This window comes from Myotis nattereri (assembly GCF_964212035.1).
Source record: "Myotis nattereri genome assembly, chromosome: 4".
NCBI classification, from domain to species: Eukaryota; Metazoa; Chordata; class Mammalia; order Chiroptera; family Vespertilionidae; genus Myotis; species Myotis nattereri.
In genome coordinates this window covers 8712731-8737924 of record NC_138079.1, presented here as the reverse complement: position 1 = coordinate 8737924, position 25194 = coordinate 8712731, and the positions used below count along the sequence as shown (strand labels likewise).

The 25194-nt window shown below is 42.6% G+C and overlaps 1 protein-coding gene across 1 annotated transcript in view; it reads left to right on the top strand.

Moving 5' to 3' along the window:
- C6 (complement C6) overlaps positions 1-24884 on the top strand; it is a gene marked incomplete at its 5' end in the record, with an annotated part of 43833 nt that extends 18949 nt beyond the window's left edge. The window contains 11 exons of the mRNA XM_081088606.1: positions 934-1174; positions 5452-5574; positions 8490-8656; positions 10006-10231; positions 11279-11450; positions 12121-12232; positions 13340-13472; positions 14900-15088; positions 16471-16561; positions 19522-19763; positions 24345-24884. Of these exons, the coding sequence (XP_080944732.1) occupies positions 934-1174; positions 5452-5574; positions 8490-8656; positions 10006-10231; positions 11279-11450; positions 12121-12232; positions 13340-13472; positions 14900-15088; positions 16471-16561; positions 19522-19763; positions 24345-24526 (1878 nt within the window). The 3' untranslated portion in view covers positions 24527-24884. The remainder of the gene's footprint in view (positions 1-933; positions 1175-5451; positions 5575-8489; positions 8657-10005; positions 10232-11278; positions 11451-12120; positions 12233-13339; positions 13473-14899; positions 15089-16470; positions 16562-19521; positions 19764-24344) is intronic.
- Between the last annotated feature and the right edge of the window lie 310 nt (positions 24885-25194).

Below are 25194 nucleotides of genomic sequence, written 5' to 3'. Positions count from 1 at the left end.
GCTGTTTAATAATTTAAGGTTATTATGAAGTTCTTTTGCTAAAATGTACTCTTCTTTCTGTGTGTTTTTTTTTTCTCAAGCACTACAATTTGGTAAATTGAGAAATTAGATAAAGTGTATAAAAATGTTTTAAAAGAGCAGTTACATGGATACACTTATACAACTCAGTGGCTGTGTAGAAGAACAATTTAATGGAATGAAGTTTGGAGCATAGTAACTAACCACCTAATCCTAAACCAACCCGACATAACAAGAAATGATTTTTTTTTAAACCTTCAAACAAATATTTTTGCTTTGGGGTGGAGGAGAGATAATATAGATAATTTGGGTTAATTTTGCCTCTTAGTGATTTTGAATCATAGCATTTGGGTTGATGTTAAGCTGAAGGGTGTGAAAAGTCACAGGGCACAGCCCTCATCTGCACACCAGATGACATTTCGTGGGTAACAGACATAGAGAATTTAAAAGCTTTTTCCCAGTTAGTGACAAAGCTAGGACTTGAGTCTCAGTTGCATAACTTGCAATTGAAAACTCGTTGCATAATCCCTTTTCAATTATTTGCACTGGCAAGGCTTTCTAAATAAAAACTCAGTAGGGATGCAGCCATGATTGACGATCAAGAGAAAAAGATTTGCTTTTCTGAGAACTGCTCTCTCTTTGGTAGGGAACATAAGCCTCAGTCACACGGTGTACATCGTTGAGATCATCTCATCTTGTTTAGCGCTTTCTACATCTCAGGAAAAGGAACTGGACAATAACGTGAAAATTATAATTTTGCATGTGAGAACATGCAATAGCGAGTTAAAATCGTCATATTAGATTGAAATGAAGCGAATGCTAAATAGATGACAGTTAAGTGCTTGGTACCTAACAACAAGCTTTCATTGTGTTTAATCATCTTTCCTTTTCACTCTTTTCTCCTCTTCCATTTAGGATTCCAGTTTTATTAGGATCCACATGGTTATAAAAGTCTTAAACTTCACAATGAAAAGTAAAGACCTGCAGCTTTCAAATGTCTTTTTAAAAGCCCTTAACCAACTGCCTCTGGACTACAACTATGCCCTGTACAGCCGAATCTTTGAGAACTTTGGGACTCACTACTTCACCTCTGGCTCCCTGGGCGGCGTGTATGACCTCCTCTACCAGTACAGCCGCGAGGAGCTGAAGAATTCGGGTATGCTTACCTCGCCCCCCTTTTCATAAGCTGATCTGGCCATAGGTGATGTCTTTTTCTCTTATTGTATCATTTTCATTCTTTTCTATGAACCTTAATTAGACCCGTCTTTATTTTCAAAATGACATGAAGAACAGCCAAAACTACAAAGTCAAAGAAATAAAACAAAAACAGTAAATTAGAACCAACAAAGAAGGAAAAATATATATGCGTAACATCTTCGATGGAGCATCAGATTTGTCTCCGAATTTTCTGACATTTAGGAAGGTCATAATCGACTCAGTAGCAGTGACCTAAAGAGCGTGCCCTTCCCCCAAGGTCAACAAGATTTGTCCTGGAACTAAATCCTAAAGGATCATTGACTTACAGCATTTTTATAGGTGATAATTTTATAGAACAATAAGTATAGCAAATTCACTGGCAGCCAGTGTGGTGTTTTCCTGCCTACATATAAAATAATAATATACACCTTAGCCTATAAATAAATCTTGGTTTCTTAAGTATTATATTAAATTGCAAATATTAATTATTAGTACAGCTTAAGTGCCTTTGAAATAATTTGTTTTCAGACCCCTGTGGGAAATGGCACAGATCCTGTGATGATTCTACCACGTGTCTCTTGAGAACATGGTTAAGACACTGAATGGTAACAAGAATTCAACTGACCAATTCCCCCAAATAAGTCACAATTCTTGATCATGTAACTATAAAAAAGGAACAAGGGATTTGTTGAAAAATACAACACTGGTGTCAATGGAGTGTCAATTCCTCCATTCTTACACCTCATATCGCAAACACGAATGTTTCTTGGGGCTGCCCTGAGTACTTTCAATCCTTAGGTGACCAGAGATCCCACCTGGTCAGCTTCCTAAGAGAGGAGATGGGACAAATGTCTTTGAGAAATAATTTCACTAAAAGTTCTAAAAAATTTTACCTGATGGAGTTACTTAAACTGAAAAGGTTTATGTTGTGATGCGCTCTCCACACCGCCTAACCTCCTGTTTTGTCAGCTCTCGTTCCCACCGGAGCAATGCTTGCATGATGAATGTGATGTCTCCTGCCGCAGAGACTAGCATCAACATGAATGCTGGCAAAAATCGTGGGGGGAAATCTCCGGCCCTTGACTTGTTTTCATTCACCCTTGAGATGATTTTATTCTAGTTACCGCAGCTATGGCTCAGAGAATAATTTCTCGCTTGATGAGCTGGACTCATCGCCCATTCAGAGCAAAGCCTCCAAAGGCTTAGAGATCAGGGCAGGTAAAGAACGATGTGAATCTTTAATCAACCTTCCAGCGTTTTAATAGCTGAAGCCCCATAACCAGAATGAAGAGTGATGAACTACCCTTCCCTATTGGAACATTCTCGCCTTCTGTCTCTTTCTCTGTAAATGGAGATAGAGAGTGACACATAATAAGGGGAAGAAAGGGAGTTTGAGATGTGGTAGGAAACTGGAAATATATCATCATACACACCTGTGTACACAAACACATACATACACACAAAATATATATATATATATATATATATATATATATATATATACTTAATATGGTCAATAAAACATATTCTTATATTCAATGTTCTTAAACATAATATATATTCTTATGTTCAATTAGTATATATACTTATTTATTTCTCTGAGTCATAATAACACTATTGGTGCACAATCTTAATTGTGGTTAAGTTGAAGCACACCAAGACAGAAGCAAAATTTAATGAAATAGAATTCTCTAGGGGTTGTGCTTACCTGGTTTTGCCCATTGTCTAGATAAATATTTATTATGGCCTCTTCCCTTTTCTCTCTTTCTATTTGTTCTCCCTTGAGTTAGCCATGACATGATACCAGAGTACAGGCTGTCTTTGTTTGCTTTATTCAATGAGAATCATAACCCTTGTCATTCATTTCAAAATACCAGGACTTGAATATTTCATAGCACTTTGTCTCCCTCAGGAAAAATAAACAAAATTCAATTGCTTTTTAGTTGCATCCTTTGATTTATTCCCATATTGTTCAGGGTCCCATAGTCAATTTAAAACCTTGAATAAAAGTTGACATTGCTTCAGGGTGCAAGGTGAAAAGAATTTCAGGAATTCAGTGAAACATTAAAGAATTAAAATATCATAATAGGCAAGATGGTAATTTTAAACTCCCTGTGTTGAGAAGTCATTTTCTGCTTTTAATTTGAGCAGAAAAATTAATTGCCTCACTACTTATTGGTATGACATATTCAAGTAGCACTATTGGCCTTTGTCCAGTCTAAGTAGCTGAGGACATTTCTAAAATACTCATCCCCACACCCCAGCAGAGGGACACTCGGGTTTGGGGGGCCAAGTGCTACAGCATCAAGTTGCCTCTTGGTCATTGTGGCTAGAGGTCAGGCAGCAAGCTCTAGGATCTGCTACAGGGAAGAAAAGGCTTATTCAGAAATTCACTGATGAAGCCTTGATGTTTTAATCACTGTATGACCAAAACCATGGCTCAAAAGAGGGATTCTTCATTCAACTCTTTAAGGATTCTCCTCTAACCCTCAGAAAATGGATTTAACTAAGCTTATGGTTAATTAATTTTGTTATCATTAATGAATTGTACACATAACGTTTAATTTTAACTTACAAATAATCAAAACCTAACAAAAAAATAAGAAAAGATGGGAGTTGTTGCTATAGGGACATTAAATTCCTAATGTTGCCTAAACATTTGACTCACCCACTTATAGGAACAATACTATCAGGAGAAAAGTGACTTACGTTTATTCAGCTTGATCAAAATAGCAGTCTTTTCTTTCTAAAGTTAAAGATACAAGGTAAGCATGGGGACTTCAAATCAAGAACTTCTTACAACTTCTAATGCATCTCTTCCAATGTGTCAAACTATTGAGAAAACTACTGAGAAAACTGAAGTGGGCACTCCCCATGCTCCTCCACTCAGCCTCATTTCTCAGCGATCTCTCCTTCAGGTTTCAGGTTTAGCATCTCACCAACTGTGCCTCAAGCTCTAAACACACTCCTTCCTGCCTATGGTGACCTGCAACCCTAAATATCAGTATTTGATAAACAACTTTGTTTTAAGGTGCTTAAGGGCTGATATTAACAGCTCTATCTCTTGTGTGCTTGTGTTTTGCAAGGCAATGTTTAACTAAACATCAAAAAACCTGGATTCTAAAATTGATGTTTCGGGTAGCAGGTCAGGTGGCTTGGGAAGCAGTTAACAAAAAGGAAACATGGATTCTCCTCAAATGACCCCAGGGAGGCAGTACCACACAAGTGTACAAATGGCAAGATCTGTTTCCCTGCACTGTGCCCATCAACCCCTGACATCCACATCGATGGTGAAGTCATTGAGGATAATGGCAAGCTTTGTGGTGGGAAAGAGTGGTTCCGGTGACACAATCTTCAATTAATGATGCTTGGAAGTTTGGTGAAAGAGAAGGACCATGAGGACTGAGGGTATTAGAACTGGATGGCCTCAGCCTCAGCCTCAGAGATCAGAATTTTTATAAGACAGAAACAACTGTGCAGAAGCATCCCATGGAAGCAGCCCTGGGGAGTGAGGAAGATGTGGTCACCCCCAGCTCCCACAGCTGGAGGGGCTGGGAATGGGGCAGTACCAACCTCCCTTAGAGACAACGACAAGCATATCCAATGCAGGCTTGAGTTCAAATAAGGAGAGCAAGAGAAGAGTCAGGGCGGATGTTAAAGTCAGAATTTCTGAGAGCAAACAGAAAGGTTTTGGAGGTAGAGGTGAAGCGAGCAGCCGAGTCAGGGAGAGGAAGCGCAGGTGAGTATGAGAACGGGCATTCAGGGAAGGAGAGATGACCAACAGGATTCACGTTTTTGATGATGAACAAGGAAAAGTGAAGTGGATGGAGGTTTCACAGAGTCAGCCATGGCCCCGCAAAATCCGACAGCAGGGCACAGACACAGTGTGTGTTTATCTTCTGATGTGCAGGGCTGCACAGTGGCATCGGCCAGTAGGATGGGCAAGCTTAGAGGTTCATTCTACGGAAGCAACAGGGAGAGACCCACATGGTCCCCTGGGCGGGGCCACAGTGACCCCATATGTGCTTCTCCGGGCCAGGGTAGAAGGGAGAGGGAGCAGGGACTCATAAATACCTCCTCTTTCCGGTTCCTCTCAGGGTCTGTGAAGGACTGGATCTGTAGGCGAGGACTGTCGTTCATCCACACTCACGGGAATCAGAGAGGATGGCGGCTGATGCAGACCCTCATGCTCTTCTCTGAATGCTCAGGAGGTTTTGTTTGTGCTCCATTTCCTAGGCTTAACGGAGTCAGAAGTTCAAAATTGTATCCGGATTGAAACAACGAAACGCATTCTTTTCTTTAAAAAAAAAAGAGTGGAACACCGGTGCACCACCAACAAGATGTCAGAGAAATATGAAGGTGACAACTCTCTGCCTTAGCTCCCCAGTGCTCCCTGCGGCTGACAGTAAGCTAGGACCAGTTGCACAGGACTGTGGGATTGTTCAATTTGCACCTATTTCAGTTATTACCTCAGAGCCCTGTGTGTGGTGGGGAGAGTGCAAATACAGCATCATTAACACTACTTAAAGGGGGAAATGGCTAAGGTTTTCTTTATCTTATATTTAAGTTGTTTAATTTAATTAATATTTATTGATTCTTCCCATGGGCTGAACCCAATATTAGCCATTGTGATATAAAGATGGGAGCGAATCAGGGCTTCCTATCAAGAAGCTTACAAAGTAATGATATGTATAACCAGCCATTCAAAATACAGAGGGATATGCCACGGTGGCTCCATTGTTTGGGGCATCATCCCATACCCCAAAAAGGTTGCGGGGTCAATTCTCATCAGGGCGCAGACCTAGGTTGTGGGTTCCATCCCCAGCGGGGGCACATATAGGAAGCAACCTATCAATGTTTCTTTCACATCAATGTCTCTCTCTCTCTCTCTCTCTCTCTCTCTCTCTCTCTCTCTCTCTCTCTCTCTCCTTCCCTCCCTCCCTTCCTCACTGTAAAACAGATCTTCCATTGAGGATTTTTTAAAAGGTCTCAGGGGTTCTGTCCAGCTAGTCTGCAGGTGGCTCTCCAGGTTGATTGCTCTGCACTTAGTTGTAATTTTGAGGTGGTCCTGGGAGGGACGAGCACAGTGTTCACCTCTGCCCTCTTGCCCTCTTAGCTATCAATTCTCCCTCTTTCTAGCCTCTGTATCCACTGAGTGATTACACTACCTCCCTGATATTTCTCCCAGTTGTCCCCATCTCTTTATTTCCATGGCACACATTCCATTCGTTTCCCACCTGGATCACCACAGAAGCCTCCTGACTGGCCCCCGGCCTCTAGCCTTGCCTCCTTTCAGTCTGTCCACACATTTTCTGAGAGGAGTCTTCTCTGAGGCAATTCTTACCTTGAAGCTCTCACGCCTTAAGCATGTCATGCTTTCACATCGCCTGAAAGGGAAGTCCCTGCCGCTTTGCCTTTGACTAGCTGGAGTGTGGGCAGTCCCCTGACTCAGGCATGCTCTCCGCTGTGCCGTGCCACTGTAAAGACCTCCTCTCTCCATGTAAAGTTCTCCAGTTCCCTTCCTTCCCCTGACAGGTTGCAACTCATTTCGCTCAGGGCAAGAGGAAGCAAAATCACAGAAACTTCCAAAAGGTGAAGCTTATCTTCTCATGGGGAGACAGGGAACAAATAAAAATATAATATGTACTATCATAACTAGATAGTTTAAAATATCAGCGTATAGATGGTCTCCTTGCAGATGCCCATGTGAAGCATGAGCAAAGTGAGAACTGGTTTGACACCTGTGCATTTGTATTATATCAGAAGAAAAGAAAAAAGAGGGAAAAGGAGAGCAGCATGCATAACCCAGTAGAAGAAGGGATGCAGTTTCCATGCCAGTTTTTCATGCAATAGAATAACTTAATCAGAATGTAAATTCCATAAATTAAGAGATCAGAGGCAAAAAGACTAAATATAAGAATTGACTGAAAAGGGAGATTTCAAAACTAAGGTACAAAGACAAATAAACACTGACAACTATCACCATTGTAGTTTGAAACAAATGGCACACTGCAAAGGCAAAATATAATTGCCTATTTTTAAGGACACTAACTCCCACATCTTAAATTCTATTTGTCATTCCATTTCCATTAGGTTTTTTGTAATGATTATTAAGGGTTGGATGTTTTTCTCTGCATTTATTAGGAATTACTTTAAACATTTTCTGCATGTAATTAACTTTATTAATTTTACTTTCAGAGAATTATATTTTGTCACTGTCAATTGGTATAAGATATATTGGCAAATACGGATTTCTTAACCATTCTTTATATGAAAAATAAATACAAAAATTTCTAAAATTTTCTTTTATTTATACCCTTCTGTATTATTTCACATGCCTCACTTTGAAAAAGATTGGACTACTCTTTACAGGGAGAGTATTTCCCCCATAGTTCTAGTCCTCCTAGACTGCTTTACAGTGGGGGCAAGGCTAATCCTTCCTGGCCCTGAAGAATCGACATCAAATTAATGTCATTAACTCTCACCCATATCACAAGCCTCCTTTTCATTTGATTGTGTTTCTTTCTACAATTTCCTATTCCTCAGTTTCAATTCTTATTAGTTAGAGACACCATTAGTTAATAGAGATTGTTTTTGCAAATTTATATAGAAATCTGTGCTATGTATAGTAAATATCATCGCCTCTAAAGAAACATTGTGCCAACTCTTTACTTGAAGTTTAATTTCTTTTTCTTTTCCTTTGGTTAGTTCTGCTTTTACTCCTGTCTTTACGCTTAAAAGCACTCTATCAACTTTGTTCTGTAGTCGGAAGTCTCCAGTGTGGCCGTCAACACATTGGCAAACAGAAGCCAGGGGTCTATATCAACCCGGGGGCCAGACATATACTAATACGTATCAAAAGTGGGGGGTTGGCATCAGAGAGCAGGGGGCAGAGTAGTCAGGACTTGGGCTGCATTTGCATCCAGACCCCCAGTCCTCCCTAGTAACCACACTTTGGGGGCCAATGCACTTCTCGCTTTATTGTCCAGGTTTACCATAGCACCTATTTCTCAGGGTTGTTGTGAGCACTGCACAAGATAATGTGTGCAGTTTATTATATGCAAGCTGCTTAATACACGGCAGCTGTTGGCACTGTTGGCACTGCTTTCATGAACTGCCTGTGGGGACGAGGAGTGGCGCTCTCTCGCTCTTCACTTAGCTCACTTAATGGAGCTACATGCCTCTACCATCCACCTCTGTGCAAACAGGCTTTTCTTTAAAGGTTGAATTTGCAATAAAATTAAATGAATAATTATTTTTAAAACACCTTGCAGGTTCGATGATGCAGGCAGCAGAGAAAGCCATCTCGTTGGTTCAAGGCGGGAGGACTGAGTACTCCGCGGCTTTGGTGTGGGAGAAGGGGACCTCAGGACCTGGCGAGAATGTCTTTTCTCAGTGGGTAGAATCGCTGAAGGACAATCCTGTTGTGATTGACTTTAAGGTAAGAGTGAAAAGTATGATGGGTGAGAGAGCTGAATAGTTCTCTGGCAGCCCAAAGGAATTGCCACACAACGCCTTTTCCATTTTGCTCCGAGATGATAAAGGAAATGTCTTTCTTTAGTGTGCATGCACAATGGGCCTCGTTTGCAATGTGAAATTACACATCTATTGCTTTTGCTATTCAAGCAGGCATTCTCTAATACATAGTTAGAATTTGCAGCATAGAATATCAGGAAAGGGGATTTAGTGAATAAAACTGCTTAAACTTGCCTTGAGTAGTATTCTTTATCTCTCCAAGGTGTGCAAAAAATTTGGTCTCTGTAATTTCTTGCAACTCTCTATTTGGTGAGCTCTCCTAAGCCTTCACGGATAGCTCTGTGGGATAAGTGGGATTTTATGTCCATGTGGCTCTCTGGTTCTATAAACTTTGATTAAATGTACCAGTCTTATATTTGTTGTCATTACATAAGAAGGTGATTTCTATTATTCATGGAACACTTTGCCCACATATCAGTCCTAGTCCATTTGGAGCCAGTGTTTGCTTAAAACATAAGCACATTTTAAAATGCCCACTAACAGGCTGTCCTGCTCATTTGGTTCAAATGAAGGCAGGTGTGCAGTCACTATGAACGTAGATTAATGCACACGCAGCCTGATGATGCAGCACGCTCTCCAGGTTGTGGTAGGAAAGTGAGATCCAGCCACCCGCCTGGGGACCTGAGTCACCCATGGCACCAAATAGTCATTCCTTTGGGGTTTTAAAATGTTAATTAGATGAGCCCTGGCTTTGTGCAAGCCCCATTATTTCTTGCTGCAAATCTTTACTCAACCTACCAGTGAGTTCATTTCTCCGTTTTCTCCCATTCTACACTTTCTCATCTGGTTCCCCCAAATGCCAGTCTTGCCCCTGGGAGAACAAAGAACCCAGAGAGGCTCTCTTCATCCTCTGGTCCTTTCACCTGGGGTCAAACCCAGTGAGCTGTCAGCAGAACATTCCTGCGCTGCCTCGCTCCTGCTCACCTAGCTCAGTATTTTGATGCGTGCATTTGACGCTTAACACGTAACATGATGCAGGTCCAGGTAAGGGACATCTCCAGAGTAGAATTTCCAGGGAACCTAAGCTCCAGGCACATCACACCTGCCATACTTTCGGGACAACAGAAGCAAGCGAATCTTGCTGAGAGCAGCTGTGAGAAAGAAACAGAAAGAAACTCATCCCTTTCCCTATGGGTGCAACTGGCATAGATACTATATTCTGCAATAACCCCTGTGACGGGTGGGATTTTCCATGCCTTGGGAACTGGGCGGTGATGGCAAAGGGACATGACCATGACTAGACCCCCTCTTTAGCTCGCTCCCATCACGGACTTGGTGAGAAACATCTCCTGTGCGGTGACACGACGGAACAACCTCAGGAGAGCTTTCCAGGAATACGCAGCCAAGTTTGACCCTTGCCAGTGCGCTCCGTGTCCTAACAACGGCCGCCCCACTCTCTCGGGGACCGAATGCGTGTGCGTGTGCCAGAGCGGCACCTACGGAGAGAACTGCGAGAGGCGCGCCCCGGACTTTAAATCAGGTAAGTGCCAGGAACTCATCGTGAGGGAGGCTAGGCGGGTCACTGAAAACTGACCAACTTCCATTAGCACCTCCCACCTTACGCAAACTCACAAGGAAGATAAGCCTGTAAAAAGTTCAACCCCAAAGTCCAACAGCCCTGGGAGGAGCCTGTCATGACCTACCAGCTCTGTGGCCTTGGGGAAGTCGCCTGGCCTCTCTGTGCCTCCATCTGTTCATCCAGAGAATGGGGATAATGTCAGCTTGTATCCAAAGATTAATCTACACATAAAGGAAGCACAGCACAATGCCTGTAATATGGCATAAATAAAATACTAGAAAATACAATGTGTGTGATAAGCTTTTGTGTGTTGTAATGTAGAATGAAGACAGCTTTGTAATAGGGATAAATTAAACCATAGCTGAAGTTTTCATTCAGGGCTAAGTAATGTTCAAGGTTACCTGATCCTCCTCAGAAGGGGGATGTGTCATAGGAGTAGGAAAATATTCCATTACCTGTAAACACACGGTTTGATATATATTCCACTCAGAAGAAGTTCGTATTTATACATGTATGTATGCATATACCTATGTGTGAGGTAGGTTGCAGGTTGTTGAAAATGATTCACAACTGTGGCCATTTTATCCAGCCGTGGCGGCCGGGAAAGGAAATCAGGTGGTGGGTCAGGCTCTGACTTCCTCTTTTTTTAAAAAAATATTTTATTGATTTATTTACAGAGAGGAAGGGAGAGGGATAGAGAGTTAGAAACATCGATGAGAGAGAAACATCGATCAGCTGCCTCCTGCACACCCTCCACTGGGGATCTACCCGCAACCAAGGTACATGCCCTTGACCAGAATCGAACCTGGGACCCTTCAGTCTGCAGGCCGACACTCTATCCACTGAGCCAAACTGGTCAGGGCCCTAACTTCCTCTTAACCTCACAACAACTCTGATATTCCACAAAGGACCACACAGCAGAAAAGTGGGAAACCAGGTTGGCCTGGCTTCGAAGCCCGCGTTCCCTGGGGTTCACCATCACCGTGGGCGGGGCTGCCTGCCTTCCAGATGCGGTGGATGGGAACTGGGGCTGCTGGTCTTCCTGGAGCCAGTGCGACGTCACCTACAAGAGATCAAGAACCCGAGTGTGCAACAACCCCGGCCCGCTGCGAGGAGGGAAGCCCTGCGAGGGGGAGAGCCGGCAAGAGGAGCACTGCTCCATCTCAATCATGCAGAATGAGTAAGGAGGTGGGAGGGGTGGGCCAGGGACCCCAGCACAGTGAAGGCATGATTACCTTCCTGCTAAGCAAAGAAAGAACTAGAATCTTCCCTCTTCCAACACAGCATGTTAGTGAGGCATTTTACCTGCTGTGACCCTTTTCATATATATATATATATATATATATATATATATATATATATATATACACATACACATATATATATATATATACACACATACACACACCCACACACACACACATACTAGTGTCCCGATGCACAAAATTTGTGCACGGGAGGGGGGTGTCCCTCAGCCCAGCCTGCACCCTCTCCAATCTAGAACCCCTCGGGGGATGTCCAATTGCCAGTTTTGTCTTAATTGTTTTGGGAGCCCACAGGGATCGGGCCTAAACCAGCAGTCGGACATCCTTCTCCCAATATGGGACCACTGGCTCCCAACCACTCACCTGCCTGCCTGCCCGATCACCCCTAACCACTCTGCCTGCAGGCCGGCTCGGCCCCAACTGCCCTCCCTGGCTGGTCTCCCAGAAGGTCTAATTAGCATATTATCCTGTTATTAATATATCTATATATATATATATGCCACTCTATGCATAAATATACATTAAATATATGTGTGTATGTACATACATGTTTATTACATGCACATATGTATTGTTCCCTTTTAGTGGACAAGCATGCATCAATGACGATGAATATATGAAAGAAACAGACCTCCCTGACCCAGAATCAGACACAGGGTGTCCTCGGCCAGTTCCTCCGGAAAATGGATTTATCCGAGTAAGCATCCTGACCTTCCCTTCAGGTTGGAGTTTTAAAAGAGAGAGAGATAGAACTTAAAAAGTATGCTTTTTCAAAAGTTAGAGTTATTGTGTTCCTAGTTTAATAATCTTCTGTTGACCCAAAAAGTGAAGAAAGTGATATTTAGAAACACTTTGCCACTCTCCCACCTGAATTCCCTGGAGATGCCTTTACACCTGATTGTTAGACCAAAGGATAGCAGTCTTCTTGTGTTACTTGGTTCCACCAATTGATATGCTACCAGTGCATTTATGTGGGTGGAGAACGGAACGGGAGCATCATGAGGGTTGGGGTGGCTGGGAAGAGCCTGCCCCTATTTAGTTATGATTTGTAAGATGGAGATCTGGTAGTGGAAGTGCCACTCGGGGGTCTGGGTGGGTGGATAAAAGTGATGGCACTATGAAACTAGAGCTTTGTGCATGTTTCCCCCAGAACTGAAAGGTGTGCTCCTCGTGAAGCTGGGAAATGCAGGACCTTTGCACAGAGGCCTTTCTACTTGAGTTGGGTCTTGAGAGAAGGGAAGAAAGTGTTGGGCATAGAGAGGAATTAGCCAGGCAGCCAGGTAAAGACACAGAGACATGAAAGAGAATACATGTTATATTCAAAGAACAGCAGATGTTTTGTTTTGCTAGAAGACAGGTTTTACAGGAAGAAATGGCAAGAGGTGAGGAGGGTAATATTCCAAACCAAGTAAGACCCATTATATCTTGAAAATTTTAGTGTCTCTCTCTCTCTCTCTCTCTCTCTCTCTCTCTCTCTCTCTCTCTCTCCCTCCCCCTCTCTCTCCCTCCCTTTCTCTCTCTCTCTCTCTCTCTCTCTCTCTCTCTCTCTCTCTCTCTCACACACGTGGGAAAGGGACCAGTTAGAAAGTTGTCCGTGTAAGAGATTATAAATGCCATAAACAAAGGCAGTGGTGATGGCAGAGGAAAGGGGGACTTGGGGAGAGATTTAAAAGGTGAAATTGAGAGGACTCTGTAGCTGAGTTGATACAGGAGTGAAGGAATTGAAAGAAACCAGATGCCCCGGAGGTGTTGAGAAGTCTTATTCATAGCGCTAATAATGTGCCGGTTTCGGTGTTAATTCTAGAATGAGAAGAAACTGTACTCCGTTGGGGAAGATGCTGAAGTCGCGTGCTACACCGGATTCAAGCTGGTCGGGTACCAGTACTTCAGCTGCTTGCCCGACAGGACCTGGAGGCAGCTCGATGTGGAATGCCAGCGTGAGGCCCGCCCTTTCTCGTGGCCGCGCTAAAGAATAAATGCGCCCAAAATAAACAAAGCAAAGTCACCATAGACCAGGACATTGTACTGCTGTCCAATAGCTCTGGTGAAAAGGTTTAGTGAAGCAGAAAATAGGACGCATCTGCTAGCATTAGATTTCAAAGCATCTTCAGGTTTCAGTTCTGGCCCTGCGTGTTGGCCTCAGACACACAGGATGGCGAAACACGTGCTTAAAGAGAAGCCCGGGAGGTCTGCTCACTGCTTCTAACCACAGACAGCTGCCTAGTCTGATGTCCAACTGATGCAGATGGGTGGGTCCCAGGAAGATGCTACGTACACCAGTAGTGTATCCGCGATGGAGCTGCATGGGAAAGGCAGTTTCCTCCTTGGAGCACCTCCCAGCCTTTCCTGAGGAGGAGTTTGAAGGCTCCACACATTTTGACTTTACTTTGCTCCAGTAAAGTCAAAATGAGAATCAGACCAGGCTCACATGGGGACTCCAAAGAGCTCTCATGGGTCCCTGTGAGGCAGCATTGAGAGCAGCATCAGTTAGAATGTCCTGCCTCTATCACTCACAATGTGGCGACTTCCTTTTGGGCAAAGGAGAGGGAAGAAGTGCCGGGGTTCCTGTCCCCGCACCAAGAAGGGTTCAGGAATCTGGAGAAGGCCATGTTTAGATGACATAGGAATCCAGGGATTAATAAAGAGTCTGGAGACGAAATATAATTTTGAAAGGCATTGGGGATCAGAAGATCTTAGCTAAAGGAGCTAAGATCCAAGATATTAAGTCTAAGGTCTTAGGTTCTCTCCATCCCCAGGACCCCATGCTTTTTATTAACACAACTTGTCCTGAGGCGAGGCAGAGATATACACTTCAAAGAGTCAGGGTTTGATACAGAGTCCATTGTCAGAATGGGGGAATTAGCCTATGGCTGTTCAGGTGTTTGGCCAGTAGGAGGCAATAACATGTAGATTAAGATGCCTTTTAGCTGTCTGGCAGCCACAATCAATTTAATGTATCCTATTCAGGTTTGGGGAAATGCCTTCAGGCCATTCCCAACAGGTGACTACATGTGTGACTCAACCCTGTTGAGTCCCCAAGTTTCATCAACCTTTTGATGAAACTCTTGAAATTATGACATGCTGGACTTGGTCACCAGCAAAGAAGAAGAGGGTGCTATAATATAATGAAAGGTGGAAGTGCCTGGAACCTGTCTTAGAAGGGAACCTCAGACGATGGAGCTAAAGGGAGGCTCTCGGGGAAAGCCTGGGATCCTCAACTCCCAGGTTCTCTGATGACAAGGGGGCATTAAAACAGAGCGAATGGGATGAATCACATTAAAATCACCTCTTGGGTTGTATAAAATCGGCCCACACCTGATGTATATTCCGCTCCACTGACACCTCTAAAATTTTTCTGCCGCAGTGACACAGTGCCTCAAGCCAGTTGTGCAGGAAGTTCTGACGATCTCACCGTTTCAGAGATCGTATGAAATTGGAAAATCCATTGAGCTAACCTGTCCCAAAGGCTTTGTGGTTTCCGGGCCATCGAGGTACACATGCACTGAGGATTCCTGGACACCATCCATTTCAAACTCACTCACCTGTGAAAAAGGTGAGTAGCAGCTCAGGAGTCCCTTTTCTCTCATCTACCCACATGTGTGCATATATACACATTAAATATATGTGTGTGCCTAGGGGAGGGGTCTCCCAAAGTTGGTAGCATAGCATCTACCATGGTGCTATTTCTTGAGTGTGTTCTGGGAGGGCAAAGCAGGTTGTGTAGAGGAGGAGCTCAGGCAGAAATGAGAAGTTATTGGTCAAGTGGATATCTTTACATTTTAGAGATTGAGGTTATGTTTCTTTTTCAATATACTTCAACATTTTGAGGGAGTGCAAGCTCACTCATAAAATCAGAATTGATAGCTAACTGGACATTTGGTTAAAGTGAAGGGTCATTTAAAAAGCAGTGCCTACTATTTTTTAATCATTTGAGCATTTTATTTTCACTTGAAACATAGGAATACACATTTATTCACCAAGTTTCTGATGTACAACCACTTTTTACTTTCAATGAGTCATTTATTTTATCTGCCAACTATGCCTAAAGCATCCACTTCTCTCCATGTCTACCTTGGGGACTTCGATCAAAATCACCATCTTCTTTCACCTGAACTACTACAATAACCCCTACATTGTCTACCCACAGCTCTCTTGACCACTCCCCTCACTGAAGCCAGAATTAATTTCTTTTCCAAAATCCCGATCAGGGAATTATTTTGTCACACCACTGCTGCTTAAAACCCATCAAAGACTTTTCACTGCTTATAAAGTAAGGATGAAAGTCCTTCTGTAGCCATCCGTGTTCCATGCGCTTGTTTTGTGCACTTCAGTTACCCTGGTCTTCAGTTCCAGGAAAGTCATGTGCTGCCTCACTTTTTAGCACTTTTATGCCTGGTTTTTCCTTCCCCTTTTCTCTTTTCATTTCACCATTTCTAATCTTCTCAGCTACATCAGTTTCCTTGTTTATATGCTTTCTCTTTACTAGAACTAAGAAGGACGGCAATTCTATTTGTATTAATGTGTTTGTTTGATTCATGTTTATCTGCCTCCATAAGACTATAAGCTCTGTGAGCAGATGATCTGGGTCAAATTTTGCTCAATACACTACCCTCAAAACCTAATGCGGTGCTGGGAATACCACAGTTTCTCAATAAATATTTAAGAAACAACTGAACAGAAATCTCACCAATTCCATTTTCTTTAGTTATCTGAACTTAACAGCAATTTTAGGTTGGAAAATGACTGCCCATGAGAGCTAGAAAGGACCTTTGCGATGGAATATTTCACGACAGCTTATGTGGAAAAGCTAAAATGAATGTTCTAACTGTAAGAGATAAATGAGAATCTTTAACCATTGCCTTTGCTCCTAAATTCAAGTTTTCACTTGGAATCTATTCTGTGCACTGGACTTCACTCCTTTTTCTCTTCTTTCAGATTTTCTGGGCAAATTACAGGGCCGTTGTCAACTGGGACAAAAGGAATCGGGATCTGAATGCATTTGTATGTCTCCAGAAGAAGACTGTAGGTAAGAGGTGCTCTGTGGCCCTAACTGGTTTGGCTCAGTGGATAGAGCGTCAGCCTGCGGACTGAAAGGTCCCAGGTTCGATTCCAGTCGAGGGCATGTGCCTTGGTTGTGGGCACATCCCCAGTGAGGGGTGTGCAGGAGGCAGCTGATCGATGTTTCTCTCTTATTGATGTTTCTAACTCTCTATCCCTCTCCCTTCCTCTCTGTAAAAAATCAATAATAAAAAAAGAAAGAAAAACCATTAAAAAAAAACAAAAAAAAAAACAGGTTCTCTGTGAAGCATGTTTGGGAATTGGGAAGGCCAGTCTAGTATAGCCAGCTTGATGAGCTTCTTGAAGCACAAACTTGAAACATTAATTTTTCAAATAATTCCCCCCTGTGCTCAGCTAAATTTCTCCTTTCCTACTGGTTGCAAGCTTTCTCGTCATCTCTCAGCCCAGTTCCCAAGTTTTCATGGCTTTTGTTTATTAAAACAGTCTCATTTTTATTATAAACACTTATTCTTGTCTATTTTTAAACTTCAGACTCAGTTATCTATCTCAAAGCTTTCCTCTCCCGAAGTATAGGGCAAAGTTGTGACTCCAAAAGCTTAGAGTAGAGAAAGTGTTGTGAGCATGGAGTTCACACTCACACACACACACACACACACGCACACACACACACACCCCTTTGTCAGTCTATTTTTTCATGTAGGGGCATGAACATTATATATCTTCCTGTGACTGCCACAAATAGTTAGCTATCTCCTCTTTGTTGTTATAACTGTCTTTTCTTTGCATGAAAAAAAAACACACCAGTGTCGAGGAGTGTCAAGGTCACTTTGATTGAAGATCTACTTTGAGCTGAAATTAATCCGAAGTAGCATTAGTTTCAGATAAAATTTTGTTTCTCTATCTCACACAATAACTCTAGAGGTAGGCGATCTAGGGCCAGTGCGATGACTTGCCTATTTCAGATAGCACCGAGATCCCTCCTCTCTCTGCTCTACCCTCCTCAAGCTGCCTCATGGTCCGAGTTACTCTGCCGGAACAGGATGAAAGGAAAGCCAAAAACACACACATCCTCTCCTCTTAAGGAGAGTTCCTGAAAGACCCATCATTTGATTTCATCTCCTTAATCTTCTCCTATTCATGTGGCCACATGGCTCTGCAAGGGAGGCTGGAAATGCCGTTCTTTGGCTGGATGCGCAGGCGTTTTTTAATAAAGTTAGATCACTGGGGAGGAGAAAGAATGAATGCTGGGGTAAGAAGCCAACAGACCGTGCCCAACTGTTACACTTTAAACACTGAATAGCTCTCTTGTTCCTCTGTGCTGTAGGTACACAAATGCTTATTCATTCATTCATTCATTCAAACACTACAGCATCTTTTTCTGTATAATTCAGCCCAAAGGTGGCTCTATCTACCCTCCTCAGTGTCCACCACAGTGGTCCACCACGCAGCTTCTCACTGCTGGAGTCCCCTCTGGGTAGTACTTAAAGCATTCATACTGCCCATTGAATCCAGGGGAAACGTCTTTCTCTATTTTGCAATACCAAACCATGAGAGTACAGACTGTCCTCTGGAACTGTCTGAAGTTCTTCCCTACCTCTCTAGTCTCTCTCTGTGGTCTCCGTTCTCTTTTCTATGGCATTGAGGGTGTCTGTGGGAGTGGCTGGCCCCAGCCTAGGTGTTCCCAACTTAGTGAGTGGCCTTCTCTTCTAAGCTATGGACTCTAGTTTCTAGAAACAGTCTTACGTGCTGGTGAACTGACTGTTAATTCTAAAATTGACCTCAGAATAGAGGGTCAGATTTGGCATGACCAAGGGGTTCTTGACCTCTCAGTGAGACAAGGGCTATGGCCACTGGTTACTGCTCAGTAGCAGGATCCATCACCTATTTGGAGAGATTATGCAAGTTAACAAAGAATAACTTAAAAGTGCGTGCTCTTTTTTAAAAAATATACTTTATTGATTTTTTACAGAGAGGAAGGGAAAGAGAGTTAGAAACATCAATCAGCTTCTTCCTGCACACCCTTTACTGGGGATGTGCCTGCAACCATGGTATATGCCCTTGACCAGAATTGAACCTGGGACCCTTCAGTCTTCAGACCAACGCTCTATCCTCTGAGCCAAACTAGTCAGGGCAAAAGTGCCTGCTCTTAATCATAATACAAACCCACTTGCAAAGCCATGTAATGATATACGATTCTGGTGTTGCAATTAATGAGTGTTACTGAGCTCAGAAGAGGTACAATGGACTATCATGGGCTAGATCAATCAGGGTTAGTTTCAAAGCATCAGCAGGAATTGAGCTGGACACAGATGGGCAGAGAGGAGAGACAACACAATGCTGATTGAGCAAGGCATGGGATGACAGCAAAGAAAGAATAATCTTTTTTTAATATTTTTTTTATTGATTTCAGAGAGGAAAGGAGAGGGAGAGAGAGAGAGATAGAAACATCAATGATGAGAGAGAATCACTGATCGGCTGCTTCCTGCACGTCCCCTACTGGGGACCGAACCCGCAACCCAGGCATATGCCCTTGACTGGAATCGAACCTGGGACCCTTCAGTCCACAGGCCAACACTCTATCCACTGAGCCAAACCAGCCAGGGCAGGAAGAATAATCTTACAAATTTAGAAAATGATCAATACAACTTTCAGGTGATATAGAAGGATTAAGGGGATGGAAAAATAATTCCAGAAAGGCAAGTGGATTTGAATAAAAATATGGAAGATCTTTTTAAGAATTTAAAATTCACTTAACTCAAAGGCAGTTGAGAGTAATACCAAGATTAAGGTAAAATTTTTGAAAGATGAATCCCAGAGCATACAAGGGGATGAAAAGAAGAGAAATTAGAGGGTGGGGAGAGCCCGGGAAAGATACCTGGGTAGTAAGTTAACATGTTAAATTGGCTGGATGCCATTTCTTGTCTTCTGGTCTTCGTGTGTAAATGCTTGCTTTCCTCTCTTGGGCAGCCAATATTCAGAAGATCTCTGTATGTTTGACTCGGACTCCAACAGTCACTTTACTTCACCAGCTTGCAACTTTATGGCCAAGAAATGTTTAAATAACCAGCAATTCCATTTTCTACATATTGGTTCCTGCCAAGATGGTCCACAGTTAGAATGGGGTCTTGAAAGAACAAAGCTTTCATTCAACAGCACCAAGAGAGAAGCCTGTGGCTATGACACCTGCTACGACTGGGAAAAATGTTCAGGTAAATGCCAGTGGTGACCACATACTAGAAATGCTCTCACCTAAACTTCATCTCAGCTGGTATATCTTGTTTACATTCATACACTTTTTCTTAAAATGAACCTTGCCTTAATCAGAAATCATTCCATTTTATTGTAAAAAATATTTATAAAGTGATTTAAACCGAAAAGAAAAACATAACCCACCCACTACTAGAAATAACTGATTTAACAGTTCTGGTGTAAATCTTTCCCATCTTTTTTCTATGCATGTATAATCAGCACGACCCTCAGACCCCAGTGAGAAGAGTATACATCCTGATTTCGTGCTTCAGGCACCCTTCCCCTCTCCCAGCTTTAGAGGGCTTGCATCTGAATTGTCTAAGATTCCCTTTGGCATTTGGGACCAGCTGGGGCCAGTAGAGGTAGAGTGCTCTGTGCCTGGACTGGGCTCCTCGTGGACACCAATTGCTGAAGCAGATTCCTCAAATTTTTTATGTCCAATTGTAGTGCCTGGAACCAGCCAAGGCTGGCTGTATTATTCAGGCAGGACACCCTGAACCCAGACAGGGACCCTCATAGACTCAGGCACTGTATCTCTGACCCCCCCCTTCCACCATGCATGGGGTCAACCAGATGTTCCCAGACTATAGAGTCATCTCTGGTTCAAAGCTAAACCCATTCCCAGAGCAGGCTGATGACCTGCAGGGTAGTCTCTCTCAAGATTGCTTGGAATTGGACTGCTGGTGTAGTGCTGACACTCAAATTTGGAGTGACTTTAATAATTTATACAGAGAAGCATTCCATAAAAAATTTTTCTCCAGGGGCTGCCCTGGTTATATTACAAATTTACCCAAAAAAGGATCATACTCTAAATCTTATTTTACATATTGCTGCTTTTCACTTATAAAACTATTTCCATGTCATCATATATTATTCTGCCACATAATTTTTAATGTCTGCAAAAGCCTATCTGGACATTTTGCGATTCGTTTAACCAATCTTCTGCTAGGCATTTAGATTTTTCCCAATGTTTTGCTATTACAAACAGTGCTGTGATACACAAATGTATCACAGATAAAGCTATAATGTTAAATTATTTTCTTAGGATATACCTTAGAAAATGGAATTTCTAGTTAAATATTATTTTAAATTATTAAGTTTCTTGTATCAACTTGCTTTCCAGAAATGTTTTTAACATATTGTATTCCTATCTACAATGGATGATAAAGACTGTCCTCCCATACTCTCACCAAACCGGGAGTTATCACTCCTTTATATCTTTGCCAATTTGATGTTTAAGAAGTGGTGTTACATTTCTATTTTCTTTAAAGTGTATTGACTATTGGCATTTTATTTGTTAATTGCTTGGAAGCAGAATTTCACAGCAGTCTATATGCTCTAAGATGAAGTTTGACCCTGAAATAGCCCACCTGAACTATATAAAAGCCTAAGCAACCGTCTGACCGTTTGGCTGTCACCTGCTAGCTATGATGCACAATGACCATTGGGGGACAGACGCTCCAACCATTAGAGGAGGGAGCCAGATTCCTCGCAGAATCGGTCAGGGGTTAGGTTGCTGCTGGGGCATTGTTGTCCCAAATCTGCTTCACCTGCACCCTGGACCCAGAAAGGAGGGAGCCCAATTCTGGGGTGCATCACCTGAGAACTGCCCTCCCGCAATCCAGGACCCCTTGGGGATGTCAGAGAGCTGGTTTTGGCTCAATCCCCACAGGCCAAGCTGAGGGACCCCCCACCGGTGCACAAATCCATGCACCGGGCCTCTAGTATACCTATAAATATCGGATTTGAAGAATAGGATTTAACAGAACTCAAAAAGGCAGCCAGATATCACATGCGTCACTCTTCAAAGGCTTATTTTAAAATGAGGCATGAAGTATGCAATAGAAACTTGTTGAATTGTTACATCTGATTTTTACTAAAATCACCTTACTTTTGGAAAAACCTTACTGCTCCCATTGACTCCTCTTTCGCTTTCCAGTCCCATGTTCTTCAAATCAGTCCTAGAAAAGGGGAGAAGCCTTCTTTCCTAAATAAGGTTTCATCCTGTTCTACTTAAAGCTTATTGTCAAGGTCCAGCTCCCTGAACAGGTGGCAGGATGGTACTCATGACAAAGTGTAGACACTGGAGCCATGGTCAACGGACCATGGTAGCAACTCAGGAAGTCAGTGTCTGGGGCTTCCAACCTTTCAGCCATGTTGGAACAAGGCAATTCACTGTGAGAGACAGCAATCCAGGGCCCCATATGTACACTGCCTAATTCTAAACACTATTAAGTCATCTTCCAGATGAGCACTGTTATTCATTCTTTCACTGCCTGACCAACACCATTATCCAACCGACATCTCTCTCAGAAACAATAATTTGTGGTAGAAAAAAAACTGACAGTGTTATGCCACATCATTTTAAAATCTAAATATTTTCTTTGAAATTTGTAGTCTAAGAACATTATTGTCAAAAATGCATACAGAAAATAGAAGGAATTTGGACAGAAGATCTAATCAAAATGGTAGCTCAGGCATGCTAGGGATGTGTTTAGTGTTAACTTTCATCCCTCCTTATCTATCATGGAGAAAAGGTCTTTATCAAATTCTGCTATTGCAAAGAACTGAGGGGGGGGTTGCTACTTTTCCACAAATTATTATTTTTAAATCTGTCTGAATAACAAATAAGCTGCAGCTTACAGTTTCATAAAAATCAGTCTTTATTGTTAGGTCTTTGTTGTATATATATCCAAATTCCATGGTCCCCAGGAGTCAAAGTTTATCAAACAAGAAAAAAACAAACAGTAAAATATTTGAATACACGAATGTTGCTCAAGTTAATCACACTAAAACATAAATATTTCTTACTAAGAGATTGACATTGTTTAAAGTATTCTTTGGTCCTGCACACAATCAGAAAACGGAAGCACGTCCTCCCCAGTAGATATGGTCTACCTCTGGCAGCCCTTTAATTGCTAAGCAAAAGTCAATGTCACAGAGAATTCGGGTCGAAAGGCACTATAGACCAGCATCAGTGTATAAACCACAGTGTTTATAAAGAAAGAGAAAGTCAAACATGTATTCTATACCCACCCCACTCAGGGCAAGGTGAGAGATTATTAATCCTGAGTTGAATTGAATGTCACCGTGATTAAATTGTGTACTTTGCTACTCATTTCCTTCTCTTTCTAAAACAAAACAAGAAAAAGTTTAAAATGGAACTTCAAAGTGACATGAAGTTCACTTTTCAAAAGTTAGAACACAAACGATTTTGCAATGGCCCGGTTTTTATGCATATTAAGTGTTTTGCCTGAACTTTAAAAATATCCCACCTTAACTAAAAAGAGGGGGAGACTTAGTCAGCAAACAGCCGTTTGGTATCTAACAGAAGGAAGTCACTGTACAAAGTACGATGAGATGTCTGAAGATAAAAGGCCTTTGTACACTTGCACTGTTCACCGTAATTGGAGGAATGACTTACCCAATTCTTGCATGAATAATTTTAATGCAAGGCCATAGATGATGAGAGTTGTAGGGGAGATCAGTATCTTCTGGCCTGGGAGGGTTTCATAAGGTTGAAAGCATGAGAACTGAGTGTTGAAGGATGAATTAAGGAAGGATGAATGATGGGAAAGGGCTCTGGTACTGGTGCTTGCAAAGAACCTTGCTAAGAGCGTTTCAGCCGTAACTAGACTGAGTGGTGACTGTGGCCTTTCCAGAAACCCAGGGAACTGACTTTCTCTTCGGAGATGGAACAGCCTCCTGTTCCTCACCAGACCCCATCCTTCCCAACAATGGACAAGACTTTCCACAACTAGAATCTTCTCCAGTGAATTGCCAGAAGACATAGGAGGGAAAGTGTGCTTTTTCATGAAATGTTCCTACCAAGAGCAGAAAGCCTGAACCTTTGAATATCTCCCCACTTCCTTGCCCTGTTTTCTCCCATCAGCTGAGACACACGGGATGGAATTGACATCTGCCTTACAAACGCTGCTCTGTTAATGAAATCTCTGCTGGGTCTCAGGCTGACTTAGATATGGTAGCAGCAGTCATTTAGGTTTTAAAACCTGCCTTCGCCACTGACTAATTGTGGGACCATGGACGAATCACTTAACACCTCTGAGCTCCGTTTTCTCATCTGTGTAATTAGTATGCTAACAGGTATTTCATGTTTGTTGTGAGGATTAAATGAAATAAAGCATGTAAAGTGCTTGGCCTATTAAATGGGTTTTATAGTACATGCTCAATAAATTGTAAAGCTAAATGTACTTAGGCAGTGCCGACGAGAAAAGGACAGAAGGGACTAACTGATGACACTGTGGAAATGGACTGGCAGGATGGAGCTGACTGTGTGGGAACAGTGAGCGAGAAGGAGGTGTCAGAGATGACCCAATGCTGCGTCTGGTCTTACTGGCTTACTACGCGTTCTTCTCTCTTACACGCAGGCCACGCCCTTCAGCCACAGTTGCGTATTGGGTCATTGCCTTTGTTTCAGCGTTCTCAATTATTGCTAACCAAGGAGCTCGCCACTCTGGGGGCAAGTTAGGTAAAATCCAACCCTGAGAACTGTGGTGATCACATTGTCTCTCTCATTGCAGCCTCTACTTCCAAGTGTATCTGCATGTTGCCCAACCAGTGCATCAAGGGCGGGGACCAGCTCTACTGCGTCAGAATGGGGTCATCGACGAGTAGCAAGACAGTGAACATCTGTGAAGTAGGAACTGTAAGATGTGCCAACAGGAAAGTGGAAATACTGCATCCTGGAAAGTGTTTGGCCTAACACAGTTACCGATGAACAGATTGACTGTCCAAAAATAACCCCTACAAAAGGGAATCTGGTACAAACAGCAGACTGGCATGCTCAAAAGCTATTGACAAACTTTTGTATTAGTTTCTTATAATTATTCTCCCTGTCTTTCCTGTCTTAGCTTCCTCTCCAGCCCATGACACCCTGCAGCATATCTCTAGAAAATACCTTGCATATCAATCTAGTAAACTCATCTGTTCATGTTGTATTAAAATGATGAAATTTTGGAGGACCTTTGAAGCCTGTGAAATTAAGCATCCTCACAAGTAGACATAAGAACAAACCCATCATTTTCTTCTATGAATCAATAAACGTAGAAATCTACAACTTGTAAAACACATTTTTTTTTTCATTGATTTTAGAGAGGAAGGGAGAGGGAGAGCGAGATAGAAATATCAATGCTGAGAGAGAATCATTGATCAGCTGCCTCCTGCTCGTCCCCACACTGGAGATCAAGTTCACAGCCCGGGCATGTGCTCTGACCGAGAATTGAACCATGACCCCCCCGTTCATAGGTCAACACTCAGCCACTGGGCCGCATCGGCCAGGTGTAAAACACATTCTTGAAAACCAACCTTCATGCATCCATTCAACAAACAGTTCTGAATGTCTACAAGGTGCCAAGTACTAGGAGGCAGCCT